Source organism: Pelophylax lessonae, assembly GCF_965119305.1.
Source record: "Pelophylax lessonae genome assembly, chromosome: 3".
Classification (NCBI taxonomy): domain Eukaryota; kingdom Metazoa; phylum Chordata; class Amphibia; order Anura; family Ranidae; genus Pelophylax; species Pelophylax lessonae.
Genome location: NC_138770.1, coordinates 519048742 through 519068337, shown reverse-complemented (window position 1 = coordinate 519068337; position 19596 = coordinate 519048742). Strand labels below are relative to the sequence as shown.

Here is a 19596-nt window from a genome sequence, read left to right as displayed (position 1 = left end):
TTGGGTTGGAAACATTTTTGCATTTTTCCTGTGTTTACAAGGTTATAATAAAAAGACAAATATATTTACCTTAAAGTGTTCTTCGGTTTTTCCCGAGTGCTTTGATTTGGTTTTCCAAGGATAGTGTGCTAACTTCAACTCTTTAAAGGTGCCAGCTAGTTCATTTTCATTGCTAAAGTTATGCATCACATTTAATATAGCTTTTATTATACTCATTGCCATCCCCATAAAACGGTAGCTTTCCTGAAAAAAAAAAAAATACATATTTTTTTGAACAGTACATTTTCTGTACAATGACAAAGAAATAACAATACTCAGGCAGCATGCCAATGCAGAGATTGGCACTATAGCCTATATACCACTATACGGTATAAACAGTATAGGAATGTTTTTTTAATACAAGTCATGGCGGAGATCAGCAACTTATAGCGGGACCACGATATTGCAGTGGACATTCTGACACTAACTGACACTTTGGGAACCAGTGACACTAATTCAGGGATCAGTGCTAAAAATATGCACTGTCACTATACTAATGACACTGGCTGGGAAGAGGTTAAACATCTAGGGTGATCAAAGGGTTACATGTGTGACTAACTACTGTTTTTGTGTACTGTGTGTGGGGCTTTTACTAAGGGATATGATGGATTTTATTGCCTGCTTTGCAGGACGGCGTTCTGCATTGTTTACATATGCAGAGCTCCGCCCAGCCTCTCTCCTCAACGATCAGCGGGTGTCCGCGGACACCTATTGACCATGATCATTAAACTAGGTATTGATACTTTGGGCAGGTGACAAGTCCTGCTGTAAAATGAAATCAGCACCTATATAAAGTTGGTCAGCAGAGGGAAGAATGAAGTGCTCCAGAATTTCTTGGTAGAGGGCTGTGCTGACTTTGGACTTGATAAAACACAGTGGACCAACACCAGCAGATGACATGGCTCCCCAAATCATCACAGACTCTGGAAAATGTTGCATTTCATTTGGAAATCATTGTCCCAGAGTCTGGTGGATGAGTGGAGAGGCACAGAATCCAAGTTGCATGAGGTTCAGTGTGAAGTTTCCACAGTCAGTGATGATTTGGGGAGCCATGTCATCTGCTGGTGTTGGTCTACTGTGTTTTATCAAGTCCAAAGTCAGTGCAGCCCTCTACCAGGAAATTCTAGAGCACTTCATGGTTCCCTCTGCTGACCAGCTTTATGGAGATGCTGATTTCATTTTCCAGCAGGACGTGGCACCTGCCCACGCAGCCAAAAGTACCAATACCTGGTTTAATGATCATGGTATCACTGTGCTTCATTGGCCAGCAATAAATGCTTGAAATATATCACTCTGTGTGTAACACATCTATATAAAATATATGAGTTTCACTTTTTTAATAAATTATTAAAATAAATAACTTTTTGATGATATTCTAATTTTATGAGATGCAATTGTATATGTTTTTCTGGAGAAAAGGTAAATTGTGAATTAAAGCCACAATCAAAAATCAGTGCAGGGGACATAACTTACAGTCAGTAGAATGTGTCCCTTGTACTGATTCCTCTTCTGTTAGTAGAAATCCTCCTCCGTCAAGCCTTGCCCCTGTTGTAATCTTCTAGTGCAGTTTAAGGCAACTAAGAGGCTATCACAGGCACTTATCAGGAGAGCGGACTATTCCCATTCTTTTTTCACAGCTATACTATTCATAAAAAGCTGTACTACAGCTTCAATCAATGGAACAAAATCTAAGAATGGGAAACAGGCATATGATGGATAGCTCTGCCCTCTCTATTTCTAGATCATGTTCTATTCATAGAAGCTGTAGTACACTTTCTTTGAAGTTTGAAGCTGGGCAGGCCTTATATGTACCACAGCAAAGCTTTTTAGAAGAGGTCCTTTGGTGCACGCCTTTTATGCCTTAATAAGCATCCCTGGTTGTAGGCAGGTGCAGTCTGTGGTCTTCACTGCAGATAGCGCCAAACCGCATCGGCAATACAGAGGGAGATGAAGTCAAAATGAACAGGGTTCCTCTATGGTTTTCTGAGTCGCTGAGGCAGCCATTTGATTGGATGCTGGCCACTCATGTGACTTTGGTGACCATCTTAGGTGTGGCAGAGTCTATTTAAGACCCTGGCTCCTGGATTTTTGGTGCTCTATACGAGTGGGTAGTGTAAGGCAAAAGTACTCCGTCTGTTAGGGACAGTACTAGTGTTAGGGAAATATTCCTGACGAGGAGGGAAAGCATAGGGTCAGATCTCTTCTGGATACCTTTCTGATTGGACACAAGACAGCCAGGCTGCATTCTTCCCTCTCTCAACAGACGCTGTCGGTTCAGCTGAAACCTGCTTCTTCACGTTATCGGAAACTGTGAGTGTGCCCGGCTGGGTAGCCGTCCAACCGGGTTGTTGTGAACCGTTGCTGCCTTACTTCAATATAAGTTTTCTATTGCAACTGGCTGTGGAAGTTATTGCCGCCTCACCATGCTGCACCCACCTACATGGTGTTGTCACATTCGTTTTGCTTTCAGTTTTACTGCAAATAGGTGAACACTTTACCAGATCAACTGTGGGGTAACATTTGCAAAATTCACAAAGCCCACCAATTATCTTCACGATTTCTTACTGTCTTTTTTATTTTTTTATTTTATTTTTTGCAAATCAGGCCTAGCGTGTTAGATATTACTATTACATCGAATCTGACATACTCTCTCCATGTAACAGTGTAAAAGTGCTGTCACAGATCTATTGACGGTTTTTATCTGAGACATAACATTTCAGAGTGCTGAGCCCAGAACAAAATACAGGTGGTTTTGCTAATACATTAGTACAGTGCTGGCAACAGGTTGATGTCAAAGTAAATGACGACCAAGTAAAGGGATGAAGGGTAATATACTATATGATTTCCACTCTGAAGAAACGCCTTTACCAAAATATGATGGATCTGTGAGAACTGCAAAGGAGCAGCATGGAAGGAGCTAATTAGGAGAAAAGAAGGAACAATGAAAGGGTAAACAGATACTGGTGTAGCAGACATAGAGAGCAGAAGGTGAGGGCTGTAGTGGAGCTTCGCGATGACAGGCTGCAGGAGGTAAGTATTTGAAAGCAGCAAACATTATCAGAGACAATGCATAACTAAGAAGCAGATAGGTTTATCAGAGACTCACAATATCTTATTTATATCTTATTTTTACTGTTTATTATTCTACATAAGTGCCCAAAGAACACAAAACTAAAGTCTTATTTGGATTGCAGTGAATAAGGTAAAGCTCTGCAAAGTTAACAATGACATTTGCTAAGTGTCCCATCTCTATACAGTAATACCTAGGTTTGCAAGCATAATTTGTTCCGGAAGCATGCTTGTAATCCAAAGCACTTGTATATCAAAGCAAATTTCCCCATAAGAAATAATGGTAATCGTTCCACAAAAAAAATTTACAGTACACTCACAATGCTAAGGAGTCTGGTGCAATTCCAAAGCCACTGGTGTATATGTACTGTATAGTAAAGCCGCTGGTGCACAATACACAATTCTGTATATGGCCAGAGGTCCGTGGATGCTGGTGGCTCCCTGCGCTTCCATTAGAACATCAAGACACTCTGGAACTATTGACGACACTTCCGGGTGCTCTGAACGTGCTGGGAGTGTCTCCGAGTGTCTCTGAGTTCTGCAGGAAGCGCTGGGAGCCACCAGTGCTCCCCAGACCTCTGGCCACATACAGTACAGGATACTGTACAGCAGCAGCTTTGGAATTGCACCAGACTCCTTAACATTGTGAGATTGTGAGTGTAATTATTTTTTTTAACATTAAAACTACTGCTCATATGTTGCTTGTATATAAAGACTCGCAAATCAAGGCAACATTTTTAAAAAAAACGTTGCTTGTCTTATAAAACGCTCGTAAACCGCGTTACTTATAAACCAAGGTTTTACTGTGCGTATATATATATATATATATATATATATATATATATATATATATATGTGTATACATATATATATTTTTTTCTTTTGACAAAAGAGTAAAAAGCTTCTTTCTCTATTAAAGATTTCACATGATGTAAGTTCTCTGTGTAAATAAACATAATCAATATACTATACTGTTCATTACAAACACTGTATATTAAAATTTACTGTAGAGCATAGTGATCTCTAAAAAGGTCAGTAAACTTTTAATTAAGTCTCAATATTCTTTAAATGAAACTTTATATAAGTTTGAATATTTTTGAATGGATGTTCTAACCTATAGTACGTCAAAAAAATGTGACATATGACACAGAGCATTATGTATTTTTAAATGGGTAAACAATGCAGGAACAGTTTGCCTTCAGACCATATCTACTTGCTGACCAGCCACAGCACAACTACTGTGGCTGGAACCACGTACATGTACGTCATTTTACCTGTACTGGTTTAGGGGCACCCCCCTCACAACTGCTGTGTCCTTCAGACAGGGGTTTGCCAATCCCAGATCATGAGATCACATTCATAACAGCTGTGTTTCTTATGCTGTGATTAGCCCACAGCTATGACATGGTACCTGGGCCAACCACAGCACCCTGTATCATGTGATTAGCTGTAGCCAATCACAGGTCACTAGTGATCACAGCTGTCATGAATGTAAAAAAATATACAAAAAAAAAAATCCCTGAATACAGCCCCCCCCCCCCCCCCACAAAGTAGTACAGTTTCACTATGGTGACACTGAACTACTCTGATAAAGTATGTAAATAAAATAGTAAATAAATGATAACAACTGTTACAAAATGAAACAAAAATTATTACTTATTTTTTTTTAACCTACTTTCACCAATCAGTGTCCCTGATTCCCACCACATCAGTCAGATGATAACACTGTACAGCACTGGTGACAGTAGGTAAAAAAAAATTGTGAAAAAAAAACAAATTGTATTCAATTTCTTTATTTGCACATGTGAATGGCCTCAAGAAATGAGAGAGGCCGTCAGTAAATTTTACAAATTTTCAAATAAACAGTATACACCCCATGTGTAGACATTATAACTTTCACACTAACCAATAATATACACTTATTGGGATTTTTTTAGCAAAGACATGTAGCAGAATACATGTTGGTCTAAATTTATGCCGAAATTTGATTTTATTGGATATGTTTTATGACAGAAATTAGAAACTATTGTTTTTTTTATTTCAAAATGTTCTGCCTTTTTTTTTTTTTTTGTTTGTATTGCAAAACAATAAAACAAATAAAAAAAAACAAAAACAGTGGTGATCAAATGCCACCAAAAGAAAGCTCTATTTGTTTGAAACAATTGCTAAAAGTATAATTTGCGTACAGTATTGCATAACTGCACAATTGCTAGTTAAAGTAGCACAGTGCTGAATAGCAAAAAATGCCTTGGTTATGAAGGCTCAGAGACCAATAGATATAGCAGTAGAGAGGCTCCCACTGACCAGCTAGATAAGAACAGAAGGAGGTCTCCCTGGCAGATGACATGGGCTCATCTGAGGTGCAGAGTTTAAGTACTAACCGGTGTTCACCAGAGCACCTGATAGTGGTGATGGGTTTTGCTATGTGTTAGTACCAGGTCACGGTCCTTAGGATTGCCCCTTCAGAAATGGATCAAGTTGGGGTCCAGTAGCAGATATAGCAGGTAGGGATCAAGCAGAATAATAGACAGCTAACAAGTCAAAGGTCAGTAACAAGTGATTGCATGTTGGGGATCAAGCAGAAGTGTAGTTGAGAAACAAGCCAAGGGTCAGTAATGAGTGGTAGCGAAGATGCCCAAAATATGGAAGAAAAACAGGTATTAAAAAATATACAAATTTTATTGAAAACAGAATAGTAAAACCAGACACAGAAGTACAACATATCAGTGGTGTATCCCCATAGCGTAACACATCCTATGATGCGGTGGATCGACACATTTCGCCCACAACATGGGCTTCCTCAGGATATGGATGGGTTATATGATTTTCAAAATGTACACCCTGAATAAAAACAAATAAATATCTCAAACACCATACAAAGAGATCTTGAATAATGAGCTGGAAATTGGCTGTTTGGTCTACGCTGGGAAAATGGATGTAGAATCCCCTAAGGAGAGTCTTTACCCATGGAAGAATAGTGCCATTGGGCCAGTCTGTTGCGGCGTGGGCAGATGGACGATTGATTATCTTCTGATATGGGATTTTTTATATTGGATATGGACCTTCGGTTCATGTGGTGTTTAAAAATACTTTGACATCTGAGTTTACTTTTGCTCAATGTTTGATGGTACTATTCTTTCATGGGTAAAGACTCTCCTAAGGGGATTCTACATCCATTTTCCCTGCCTAGACCAAACAGCCAATTTCCAGCTCATTATTCAAGATCTCTTTGTATGGTGTTTGAGATATTTATTTGTTTTTATTCAGGGTGTATATTTTGAAAATCCTATAACACATCCGGATCCTGAGGAAGCCCATGTTGTGGGCAAAACGTGTCAATCCACTGCATTGTAGGATGTGTTATGCTATGTGGATACACCACTGAAATGTTATACTTCTATGTCTGATTTTACTATTCTGTGTTTAATAAAATTTGTACATTTTTTATGACCTGTTTTTCTTCCATATTTTGGGCACATTAAAATTCCCATTTTCCTCGTCTGCTTGGATTTGTCCCTATCCCCCTCCCCCCCTTTTTTTTGGAGGGGGGGGGGGTTCTTCCTCCTACAATCTACCCTTGCCTGTCAGAATTGGTCCACTTCTAGATTATTTTGAGTTTCAAGATAAGATCACTCAAGGAATTGTCTAGGGAGCTCTCCAGTATCCCAGATGGCTCAGCAAGAAGAGACACTGCCAGACACAGCAGAGGTTGCAGTTTTAGACCCACATTCTGACACTATAGCTCACATTGAAAGATTATAGACGTGGGTAGAGCATGCAAGGAAGGGTATGGAGGAGTGGGGGTCTCTCCTTTAAAAAAACAGTCTAAAGCCTCAATTGCTAGATGGAAAAAAATATTAACACGTTTTGTTTTTTAGGTATGATACAAATAAAGATTGTTTTAAATAAAAAAATATTTTATCAAAAGCCTTTAAAAAAGTGGATACGCCATCCCTTAAAATGCATGGAAACGCATTCTTACAAAGGGCTGAAAACCACTATAAATTTTAATGGACAGAGATACCTATTAGTAAAGGGCTTTTAGATGGCTGACAAACATGTTCCAGGCTCAACAAACATCGATGAATAGAAATACCCTCTGCAGGCCAATTGTGAATCCCAAATTGAGAATCATACTAACTGTTATCATCAAACAGGACTGATACTTTCCACAATCTGACAAGAGATTTGAATTTATAACTTGGGCACAAATGATTCAGCAAATTACAATTTGTCTACAAAGTATTAGATTTCAGCTTTCTTAAACTGATACACAGATCGTTTTGTTTATCTTAAGGTTACCCATGTGGCATGCGGCCATGACCCTGTGTGAAAACCTAAAAAAGGGTTTACACTATTCTTTGCAAGCAGTAAGATTGCTTCAAAGTTTGAAGTAAGAGTTATACTAATTACTTGGGGAAACAAAGGTTATTTTCCTCCAATTTCCAAATCTCTCATAAGAAGGATGATAATACACTTTCCCCAATACAAACTTGCACATGATGAAGCTTTGCATATATTTTTATACCAATGCCTTTCCTAGAACAATGACAATGGTCACCTTACACCAGGGGTCTTTAAACTATGACACTTCAGTTGTTCAGGAACTACAATTCCCATCATGCCTAGTCATGGCTGTGAATGTCAGAGTTTTACAATGCCTCATGGGATGTCTAGTTCCGCAACAGCTTGAGGGCCATAGTTTGAGGATTTCTGCCTTACACTAATACATTTTTAATCAGCAGAGTTGTTTCCTTTATCTATATGACATTTTTAAGTTAAACCCAGCAATAAAAGACCCACCCAAATAACCGCAGCAGTAATCAAGAACATTTGGCAATTTAGGTCAGTCTCTAAAAGTAGTCAGATCAATCAGTATCTGCTCTGAAGTGAAACATCAGTTTTGAATTAGCTGACTCTTTAAATTCAATATTTGGTGATCATCAGTGATCTTGTCTTAAGTTAGTGTGACCAAAGGTACAGCACAATAATGAACTATGTACTATTTCTTCATAAAACATTTGCATTGTTGTCTTTCCCTAAAACATAAAGTGAAATACAATAAAAAATACCATAAATCCTGTACAGTGACCTAGTAACTCTCTAGTTTCCATGGAAACATGTACCTTGTCAAGATATGGCATAATAGTTTCCTCATCACCAAAGACAAATGGCACTGTACTGCATAGGTGGATATGGTGCCCTAAGGGTGAACTTGCAGTGAAGTGTAAGACATGACGCCTACAATAAAAATATACAAATATTAGCTAATGAAACATTTTAAGGTTTTTCACTTACAACTTAAAACACATTGCTGTGAGGCAAAATATCTTGTTGTTCTATTAGTATTTTATTGTTATTCATAGGGGTTTATTTACTAAAGGAAAATAGACTGTGCACTTTACAAATGCAGATGCTTTAGGGATTGGTAAATAAGGGGAAGCTCTGTTGACTTCCATTACCCAATCATGTGCAAGCAAGATTGCTGTTTTTCTAATTTTTTTTTAGTTTCCTTGCATGTGATTGGGTATTCTTTGCAAAGTGAAGCTTCACCTCATTTACTAAGCTCGGGAACAACTGCACTTGCCAAGTGCACAGTATATTTGCCTTTAGTAAATCAACTTCATAGTGTTTGTATTATTTATTGTATAATTTTCACAGAAGCTGTTTTCATAGAAACTGCAGTTCTTACTTTAGCTTAAATGATAACTGCATTTTAAGCACATTTATTCTTATCAGGTACCCTTTGAAATGTCATAGTTACCTGTCTCCACTCTGCCCAGATCTTTGCTGGAACCACACAGCTACTGTTAAGAACATCCATCTCAAAGATGAGCCGCCTTTCTAAAGTAATGGGTAGAGCCTGGCTGGGAGAATTTTGAAGAAGACGCTGCAAGGTGCCGAACAGGCCCCAAAGCAAACATTGTGGTAGAGTGGGGACAAGTAAATATAAGACTTGAACAGGGTGGCTTTGGACCCTAATAGGGATAATGGTACTAAGTAGTGTTAACCTTTAGGTACATAGTAAGTACTATTATGTTACATTTTAATCACGTGAGCATATTAACAAACTATTGCTGAATATCACATATGAAATATAAATTAGCTTACAAGGTAATGCATTCTGCAACAATGCAATAACCCATAGCAGTAAGCAAGAATTATTTTACTGATTTGATTATTTTCTCTGGATTATTTTACTTAGCAAACAATCACTGCAGCTTGAATAGCCTTATCAAATATGAATGTGTAATCTGACAGGATGTATTTTCTACAATAATAAGTAATTTTCTGTACTAAGGTACTTCTTCAGGATAAATTGAAGGGTCTTCCGTCAGTATTCGGCTTCCTTGCAGTCATGAACATAGATATAAAATCCTAGCAGCCCCCCATACAAAGCTAGCCAACAACTTAGCTTGTACTGGAATCTCTCTTTATTGAGCAGTCACACAGAATTTATATACAGCATGGAACCCCCCTCCTCATCAAATTACCACACACAGGTCAGGAGTTGCCTGATTACATTATCATATGCAGTTGAAATTATATATAGAAATAGAATTAACATATCTGAAGAACAACCAACACAAACAGTATACTATTTCCACTCAGCAACTAACAGATGACAATTATTCAATCAACCTGAGCCAATTTACTAGCAGACAGTCGTCCTCACTCCTGAAATACAATACACATCATCTCAATACACATCTAAGCAATGCTTTGATTATTTAGGAGTCACAGACTTCATGTCAACAGGCTATAGGTCTCACAGTGTAAAGGGGATTAAATCTTCATATTTCTTGAGAGATATTGTTGATAAATATTACTCTCCCATTTGAAGTTATCCAAACCATTAAGTATATGTCTTTCACTTCCAGTGACGGTGAGTATCGTCGCATATCTTCCCCCCAAAGGTAGACTAACCAGGTACCAGAGCTCCAATCGGTCTGTGCCTGAGTTAGTCGGGTAACAAGTCCCAATGAGTCAATCCATCATGGCAGCTTTCTTGACAAAGTTCCTCATAGTTTGTAAGTTTGTCCTGGCAGGTTGCATGGAGCTCTCATAGCCGATCCGTTTGTGGAAGTCTGGTTTGGGCAGGCCAGACTGGGCTTCTTGGTCACCCTGTGTTTCTTATAGACACAGGGTGACTTAGACATAAGAGGGACCCAGGGGGCTGAGAGAGGGATTTTCCAACCCCTCTAAGGTAGGCTGTGTTCCACGGGCCCTCCCAATGTCTGCACCCACCCAGTACCCCAAACAAATTGTCAGGAAAACAGCGTTACTCACCCAGCCAACCTCTGCCTCTCTCGTAGAACATACCCGCTGCTGGGGATAAGCGTGGACTGGCCCTTCGCCCGGGAGTCCTTTCAGCCACCGGAGAGAAGACGGGGTGGTGGGGCTCACTTCGTCAGGCTGTTGGGGATCTGGGCTGACTGTCCAGCATCCCTACGATATAGAGGTGAAGACTGCAGTCTCATCCACTACCACAGGAACTCCATCTTTTGTACATTAAGGGCAGAGGCCAGCCACACTCTGCTCTGTTGCCAGCTCTTCTGCTGGGTTGGATGTCATCATTCTGGGGCACCGTCTGCTGCTGGGAAGGAGAGTCAGTTGCTCCATCTTCCTTACCCTCATCTGGCGGTTGGGACAACCTTTCCCTGTTTTTTTTCTCCTAGATGCACAGATCCTGGCTGGGGAGGGAAGACAGTTTCCTCCACTCTCACTGACTGTTGGGGAGGGAGGACAACAACCTCCTTTTCCTTCTCACCCTGGGCCTCCGGAACTGCCACAGGTGTGGGGCAGAGGTCGTTGACTCTCTGTCTGGGTGCCAGCGCTTCAGCTGGGTGAAGAGGCTTCACTTCATAAGCTTGTTGCTGGGGTGAGGGGCCAATTTCCCCAGCTTCCTGGAACTCTGTAGCTGTTGCGGGTGCTGGGCAAAGGTTGGTAGCACTCTGCCCTGTTGCCAGCACTTCTGCTGGGGACTCCACATAATTCGCTCCGACTGTTGGGGAGGGAGACTGGCTTCCTCCGCTACCAGGCTGTTCATCTCTCACTGGGGAGGAAGGATGACCACCTTCTTCTCTGAACTGTGCAGCTGCTGTTAGGTAGTGTTCACCAATTTCTCACCCTGGGCATCTTCTCTCAAAGTGGCTGAAGCTGCTGTTGCTGTTGCTGTTGGGCAGCGCTCAGTGATGTTAGGCCCTGATTCCAGCTGTTCTGCAGGAAAGTAAACTGAAAAGTCAGTGGCCTTGCACACATCTTCATCGATCACCAATTGTTGCAGGCTGAGGTCAGCAGCGCTGTGCCTGGATGCCCGCTTTTCTGCCGTAGGCTCACTAGGATGTTCCTCCTCAGCAGAAAAGTCTATTAAGTCCCCAGCCTCTGGAATTGCTGAAAGTCCAGGGCATTGGACCCAGTGCCAACACTTTGGCGGGTGATTTATCATCCATATCATCCTCCGATGGAAAGTCAATTAAATCTGTGATCCGTGGTTGGGGAATGAAGATGGCTTCCTCTTCTCCCATATCTTTATTCAGTGGCTGGACAGACGCATTCCTCCATCCAAGCTCATCCTGTGCAGAAACAGGTTCATCAAGGTGAGTCAGCACTTGCTGCATCCACCATAATACCTCTGCATCGAAGACCGTGGGTGCAGGTGAGCAAAGCACACTATTACTGTGCCATATTATTGATCCTTCAGTCAGGATTTCTGGACTGTTAGCTGGTACTTCTGGATATTCCCAGGCAAAGGGAGCCCAGGCCCGATGCTGAGCAGAGTCTAGCAGCTGTCTGTAGGCGATCTCCAGCTCCCATTCCTGATTGGCTAGAAATTCTAAATCTTCCAGTGCCCAGTCCACTTCCAAGACATTCAGCATCTGTTTATGTATTCCAAGATTTCCTCCAAACGCCACTCCAAATCGCTCCCGTGGTCGGGGTCCTCAGACAGCCTCTCTAATAACAGCCCCAGGCCGACATAGCAAAAGCCTTCCGTTGGGCTGTTGCCCACTGTCCATGGGCACACTTGGGTTACATACCAGTGGAGGGCTCTATAGCTCTCGTCCAACCGCATCTCTGCCTGGACCAGCCTGCTTAACTCCGCTTTCCATTCCTTGTGCGGTTGTCTCCCCAAAAACACCATTCACACTTCGTACTGCGACCAGCACCTTTCCTCGAAGGAGGGGAGGATTTTTCCCTGGTGTCGCTGCTCACAGGCTTGCACTTCCTCTTAGAGTTCCAAGCAGATTGAATCATGCCATCCTAGTAGGACCTTCTCTGACACTGGTCCCCTGTGCTGTATCCACAACTCTCGCAACCTCCTTCCGAATTCCTCTTCCATGGTGGCTGATATCTGTATACGCTATACGAACCTTGGATCCCAGTGGAGGTTTGGATATCCCAGACTGCAGAAAGCATCCCACCGCTTGCCACCAATGTAACGGAACCACAACCCACACCGTACTTGCGGACTTCTGTCAGTATACGGCTTCCTCCCAGTTGTGAACATAGCTTTCAGATTTTCCCAGCCGCCCCATACAAAGCTAGCGGACAACTTAGCTTGTACTGGAATCTCTCTTTATTGAACAGTCACACAGAATTTATACGCAGCATTGATCTCACCCTCCTGATCAGATTACCACACACAGGTCAGGGGTTGCCTGATTACATTATCATATGCAGATGAAATTGTATACAGAAATAGAATTAACATATCTAAAGAAAAACCAACACTAACAGTAAACTATTTCCACTCAGCAACTAACAGCTGACAATTATTTAATCAACCTGAGCCAATTAACTAGCAGACAGCCATCCTCGCTCCTGAAATTCAACACACATCATCCTAATACACATCTAAGCATTGTTATGATTATTTAAGATTCACAGACTTCATAGCAACAGGCTATAGGTCTCACAGTGTAAAGTGGGATTAAATCTTTATATTTCTCGAAAGATATTGTTGATAAATATAACTCTCCCATTTGAAGTTATCCAAACCATTAAGTATCTGTCTTTCACTCCCAGTGATGGTGAGTACCATCACAGGTACCTACAGCAATCTACATAGAACTGAAGAGACATGTGAGTATAGAGGAAATACGTGAACATATATGACATTTGTTGTTACAGATGTATCATTGCTTCTACAGCCATCTTTTTATATTCATATACTGTAAAACTTAGCTATCTTCTGCATAGATTTCAAGGTGGTTTTCACGTTTGGGAGAGTATAAACATTTATATATTAAAGAGGAGGGTTGGTTTTGGTCTAAAACTTAAGGAGTTAGCTCCTTTAAAACAAGTGAACTGCAGTACTGCACAAATAAATCTACAAACTATATATGTCACTTAATTCTAGTTAATGGCTGATATGCATCATATTAGTTTAACTTTATCCCTTTTTAAGGTGCCCATATACAGAGCACAACTGCTATCTTGTTCAAATTATACATAGGTAAACATGTGGAACTGTTCAGATGAGAACTGACCTCTGGGACATCAACAGGAACATTTTACTGAACTGTTGCCCGAACAGAGGGATTCAGCCTTCTTAATAGTTCTCTGGCTGCAAAACTATTGTTGACTGCTGATGCATTCACTAACTTAAGGGCGCAACAGTCATAGTGCGGTCTTCAGTGCCATGGAACTATACTAAAAATGAGAGATCCTGGAGGATTGCTTTTTCCCTAATGGGGAGATTTTTTCTCCATTTCTGTAAGAACCAGAAATGATGGGAAATCTCTCCTGCGGGGACACAGACAGATACATGTTTTTCAGAAGAATTTTATATATATATATAAAACACCCAGCGAGTCATGATACTAACCCAGGAGGAAGACTTATAACAGATGCCTTGGTTCCATAAGTATTTAGCTTCAACACAACTGGTCCATACAAGAGCCTTTTCCAAGAAAACTTTTCTGCTATTAGAAGACCTTTTTGTACTCCAGAATTCTGTTTCACTGTAAAAAAACAAATCTAAAAACATTAGGATACAAAAAAACTATAAACAACATTAATAATAATAAAAATACAAAGTTTTTTTCTTGTTTTGTGATACAATTGTGGAAGGTCACTTGTAGGACTTACAACAGTATTTTCTTTCTCTTAATCATGTGGCTCACTTTCACCGGGCTACATCATTTTAAATCTGAAGCCTCTCTTCACTTGCTGCTTTCAGGCACCTTTCTTAGTAATACTGCATGTGGTTCCAAATTTCGGCAAATTGCGTGATACTTGTTTGGGTAACTTTAATCTTAATGGCACCCTAAATGTAGTGCAATTCTGCTGTGTATGTTGCGTGACAGAATACGGCGCCAAAATGCGCGTTTACAAATCGCTCTTAGCTTGATGTCCATAATGGAGCAGGTGCTTCTTTTAGGGTGACAAACGTGCATAGGGCAAACTATTGAAAAGAAAGGACTGCTCTATGAATGACATGTGGAAATGCATGTAAGTTGCGCTTTTAAAATTGCAAGTGGGAACACTTGTTTCTGCAATGTAATATCTGAATGAGGCCTTTAGACCCGGTTCACACTAGGGCGACCTGTGAGGCGAGCTGGTCGCCTCACAGGTCGCCTCCCATAGGGAAGCTGCGGACCCCTTCTAATAGGAGCGACACAAGTCGCTCCGACCTAGAAAAAGGGTCCGGAGCTTCTTTGGGGCGATCAGGAGGCAACCGCCATAGACTTCAATGTTATGAAGTCCGTGGCGGCCGCTCCGAGGTCACGGCGCGCTGCTCGCACCGCGACCTCGGAGGTCGCCACCCGAAGTCGGATCGCGTGCATGTGAACGGGGGCTAAAAGACACATATATGCAGGTTTTTACTGTTTCACTAAAACACACACTATTACATTTACATATAATTATAGTATTTATGAATAAAGTGTAGTTTATATCTTTTAGATAGCTGATAGTTTGTATGTCTACTATCATGCAAAGTACAGAACCAATAGCACAATCTTTAAATTCCCTATGTCTTGTTAGAAAATATGTAGTATGGGTAGGCTTATGCAAACTTTTGAATATTTAAGGTGTATGTGAAAATAGCAAAAATGGTCTGGCCACCTGAGGTGCAAGGATTAAACTGCAAAATCAGTTTTACTATAAATCCTGGTATACCATGGTATTGACCATGTATCACAGTTAATTTATATCTATGTCACTGAGTTTTATTTATTTATTTATTTTTTCTTACACTGAGTTTTATGGTTTAGGTCATTATTAGATTGCACATGTGTATCTAAAACCCAATCTGATTTTAGTTTACTGCATCCAGGTGTAGGATGAAATCTGATTGCTCTGGCTTATTGCACTTCTTTGTATTTTGTTATACTTTATTAAATACGCCTGAAAGTATCATCTATGTTATATGTAGGTATGTCGTTCGGATTTCATTTTTAAGACTTATTTTTTGTTTTAATACTTACGATGTAAATCACCCCATCGTACCAGGGCTGAAAAGCTAACCAATATTTCTGTAGGCTTCACATTGTCCACAAATAGGAAATAAGATCCACAATCTCGATCATCTGTTGTCTGAAATATGCAAAGCAAGCATTTATTATTAATCTTAGCATTTAAAGCTTTTTACTTTATTGCTGCCACATGCATTTCATTGTTTAGAATAAACTTTACAAAGGCACAAAGTTCAACATAATATAGGTGCACAAATCAGAGACCGTTTTTCATTATTAATAAAGTACATAACATATTTATAAATCCAACACAAATGAAGTAGCAATACGATATGAATAAATTAACAGGTCATTTGCAATCTTTTCAGAAAAATTTAACAATCATAAAGTTTGTATGCCAATGACAAATAAACAATAAATTGTTTTATTAAAACATTTTTAGTATGTGAGTGTATGGACTATTCAAAACACAACATATAGTTAGTGTACATGGACACTTATATTTTGCGCCTGACATAGATTTGTAAAGGTCTTGGACTGCAGTGATTGAATCCTAAAATGAACTGTATGAAGCATGTTCCTTTTGTGTCTATTGTTGCTTTTGCCATGCATTACCTTTTCACTTTTACACCTCTGAACAAGTCAATTGCAAATGCAATGTGAATGCATCTGAAGCACATCTCAAATACAGTCCAATTTGTTGCACTTGCCTTGCTCCTAAATTAGATGCTTGGGTAAACTGACCCATACAGTTTCTTTTGAAAGAATAGGGTTTTTATTTTAAACATATTTTTTAATTTACACTGTTATTTCAAAACTATACAATAATAGGAATACTATCAATAATTGTCAGTTCACACAGTCGGATGACATGTAAAAAACAATGTTTCCCTATGAAAGCTGTCTTAACTGATAATACACAAGTCCCTGAACTACTTTAGTGCGAATTTTAATGCCACATGAGTATAAAAAGTCACATCAAAGTCGTATAAAATTGGGACTCCAAAGATGCACTGAAAGTTATGTGACTTTAGAGTCAGGTTAGTGTGAACCGAGCCTTAGTATTGGTTAAAGGCAACATAGAGAATGGGAATGGAACTGATGTACTAAAGGACAAAATTTCCACTGCAGTTTTTTTTCAAGAGACTCTTGATAATTTGAGAGCAGTTTTACTTTCCTCATATTTCTGATGAGGTATTTGTAGGAAAACCTAAAAGAAGGTAAAAATTAGTTCTACTAGTAAATCGACCCCTATATATGCATCTCTGCTCCTTTCCAGAAAACACAAGGATAGTAAGCCAGCACAGAACATCATTATGTGTTCAATATAGCCAATGACCACTATTTATGAGAAACATGGGTTGGTGGGGGGGGGGGGGGAGTCATTTAGAGTTTGTAAATAATATGGGAGTTTTATCAGGTAGGAGACAGTGAAAGATAACACTTTGTTTTTTCAATTATTTTAAATATCAGGGACCACAAGATCTTGCACATTCCATTAAATAAATTTACTATTACTCAGGTATTATTGTAAACACAAGCTGAAACCATAGAAACTCCCGCCTCTCCCTGACATAATCAGGGAGTAACCATGATGTACACCCAGATACATATACAGAAAAAAAAATGTTTCTCTGAGGTCCACTATGTTAATTAGAAGATGGGCTTTCTCCAGAGACCAAGTTCCTTTCCTCCGGACTGTTGTGCTAGACTCCTCTCTGGCCTGCAGGGTTGGTATCCATTGTGGGAATCTTCAAGATCAACAGAAGGAACGATTACCCCAACACAAAGGCGGTATTTTTTGAGCCTCCAGACTCAGGGATAACCCGGTCATGGGCATCAGGATACATGTGGTTGTAGGATTGAGCCATATTAGAAGGAACCAATCAAACCTCTGCAGAGTTTGAACAGTTTTATGGACATTGGTAGACAAGGTCTGTGCCAGCTCCCCCCCCCCCCCCCCCAAGACAATTATTCCCCTCTGGGGTGGCCCTGTGAATGGAGCAGAGCAAGTACAGGTAGTAGCACCTTGGTGAAGATGAGAGGTGCAGTGGACAGACTGAAGGAAATGGGAATGAATTGGTAGTGATATGTGTCCACAGCAAAATGCAGGTAGTGCTGTTGCGCTGGAAAGATGGGGATATGCAAGAAGGTTCAAGTAGGTATCCTTATGGACAAAGTCCCCCAGATGGAGGTAAGCAATTGATGACATTTTCCTTTAGATTCAAAATGAGGTGGATGCCCCATTTGCTTTAGAGGAAAACATTTTGAGTAGAAACCTTGAAACTCTGCTTTTCTGAGACCATTGGAGACATAGACATGAGACATAAGAGTTGTGTCAAAGTAGATTAGGCAGGTCATAGATTATGCAATCTTCTTTCCTTCCACCCACTGTGGAAAGAAAATTGCTCAATTACCTCCTGCAGTGCTATTGTTTTCTGCCAGTGAGAGCTCAGGGACTCTTTTCTGCCAGTAGAACACAATGATTAGCATTGCCGGCTATAACCAGCGGCACTAATCTTCGGGAAATGTACAACCAGGGTGCCCATACGTTGAAGGGTACAACCAGGGTGCCCATACATTACCTGGATCAAATTTCGGCCAGTCCCTGCTGGGACTTGTGTATAGCCAGCTTTAGAGGCTTGCTAGTCTTTGCAGGGATGTTGATAGATTTGACAACATAAAGTGGGCAGAAGTAGAGCCTAGAGTCTAGTTTGCAGTCCCAGGACATCACATTCTTCCCCCATGCATCTGAGATATTGTGTGCTTGAACCAGGTGGGTAGCAAAGGCTAATAGGCACCCCCTACTCAGAGAAGTAGAAACATTAGTGCAAGGAGGACATGCTTGTTGCTGTGCAGCTTTTGGAGTCCAAGACCAGCAGTGGAACTTGGATTGTTCTTGGACCTAGAGGAATGGACCTAGAGAAATTGAAGGAACATTTTTTAGCTACAGAGGCATATGATTTTCCTGGTAAAGGCTTAGCCTTTTTTTACTGGGGCAAAAAGTTGCTCTATACAAAAGAGGCTCCATTTACAAGTATACTGGAAATGTTTTAACCAAGCAAGGCATAGGAGCGGATGTGTCTCTTGGAGCTCCTGTTACTGATCTCAGCTGCAATCTTTCCACCGGTAGATTTATTGCTCATACTCACCCATATACAGCTAGAGAGTGTCCCAGGTACTCCTTGGAGTATTCTGATGGCCCCTCTTTCATGTTGACTCACAAGAACAAGTTAAAGCTGCAGCCCCAGGGTCCCAAATTGCGCCCAGCCTGCTCTCTCTCTCTCAGTGTACACCTTACAGCATAGAGAAGCCCAAGGACACTGTGAGTAAAGTGGGCAAGACCTCACCCTTTGCAGGGAAGGAGGCAGCACAGGATATGCTGTTTTATACTCAGAAGCATAAGCTCCCAAAGCATCAGAACTTATCAGCTAAGAGATCTAAAGGAGGAGGTATCCTTACTGAGACAAGATCTGCAAAAAATTAGAAAGCGTACCACAGCAGCAGAAAGCCATAGTAGTGATAAGGAAAACAAGCTGCTCCTCTTAATCTACAAAACCCAATCCACAACACAATTACCTAAGGTCAACAGTATAAAGAATGAGGACATTGAGATCTTCCCAGGGGTCTAGAGTCCCTACACTTCTGTAAATCTAACAAGCTTTATCCAACTTATAATTTTATGTATAAGGTATGGTGCAAAGCCTAGCTATTGCAGCAGTTGAAAGGTATAACTAGCTACATCCCAATATGATGCAACATAGTTCATCCTGAAAAAGCTAAACTTCAATATGCTTCAAAATGGCAGATGTGGGGTATTACTCATTTGTTCCATATTTTTAAAGATGGCGCCTTAGTCTCTTTCTCAAAATTAAAATATACATACCACCTCCCAAACTCTAATAAAACTCTCATAATTATGCTACCAACATTAGTGTGTGCTGTAAATTGCCTCCAGCATGGCTCCTGTTTCTTCTTGCTGGAGACAGCCCAGAGCAGTCACCTTTCCTTGTCCTTAACAACCTCCCGCCCACGCTATAGCCAAATGACAGCTACAGCGCGGCCTCTA

The 19596-nt window shown here is 40.5% G+C and overlaps 1 protein-coding gene across 1 annotated transcript in view; it reads right to left on the bottom strand.

Moving 5' to 3' along the window:
- The window catches only part of ADGB (androglobin), a 488973-nt gene that overhangs the window by 154361 nt on the left and 315016 nt on the right, over positions 1–19596 (bottom strand). The window contains exons 15-18 of the mRNA XM_082252536.1: positions 15540–15648; positions 13937–14072; positions 8235–8349; positions 70–243 (exon numbers count right to left, since the gene is read on the bottom strand). Coding sequence (XP_082108662.1) covers positions 70–243; positions 8235–8349; positions 13937–14072; positions 15540–15648 — 534 coding nt within the window. The remainder of the gene's footprint in view (positions 1–69; positions 244–8234; positions 8350–13936; positions 14073–15539; positions 15649–19596) is intronic.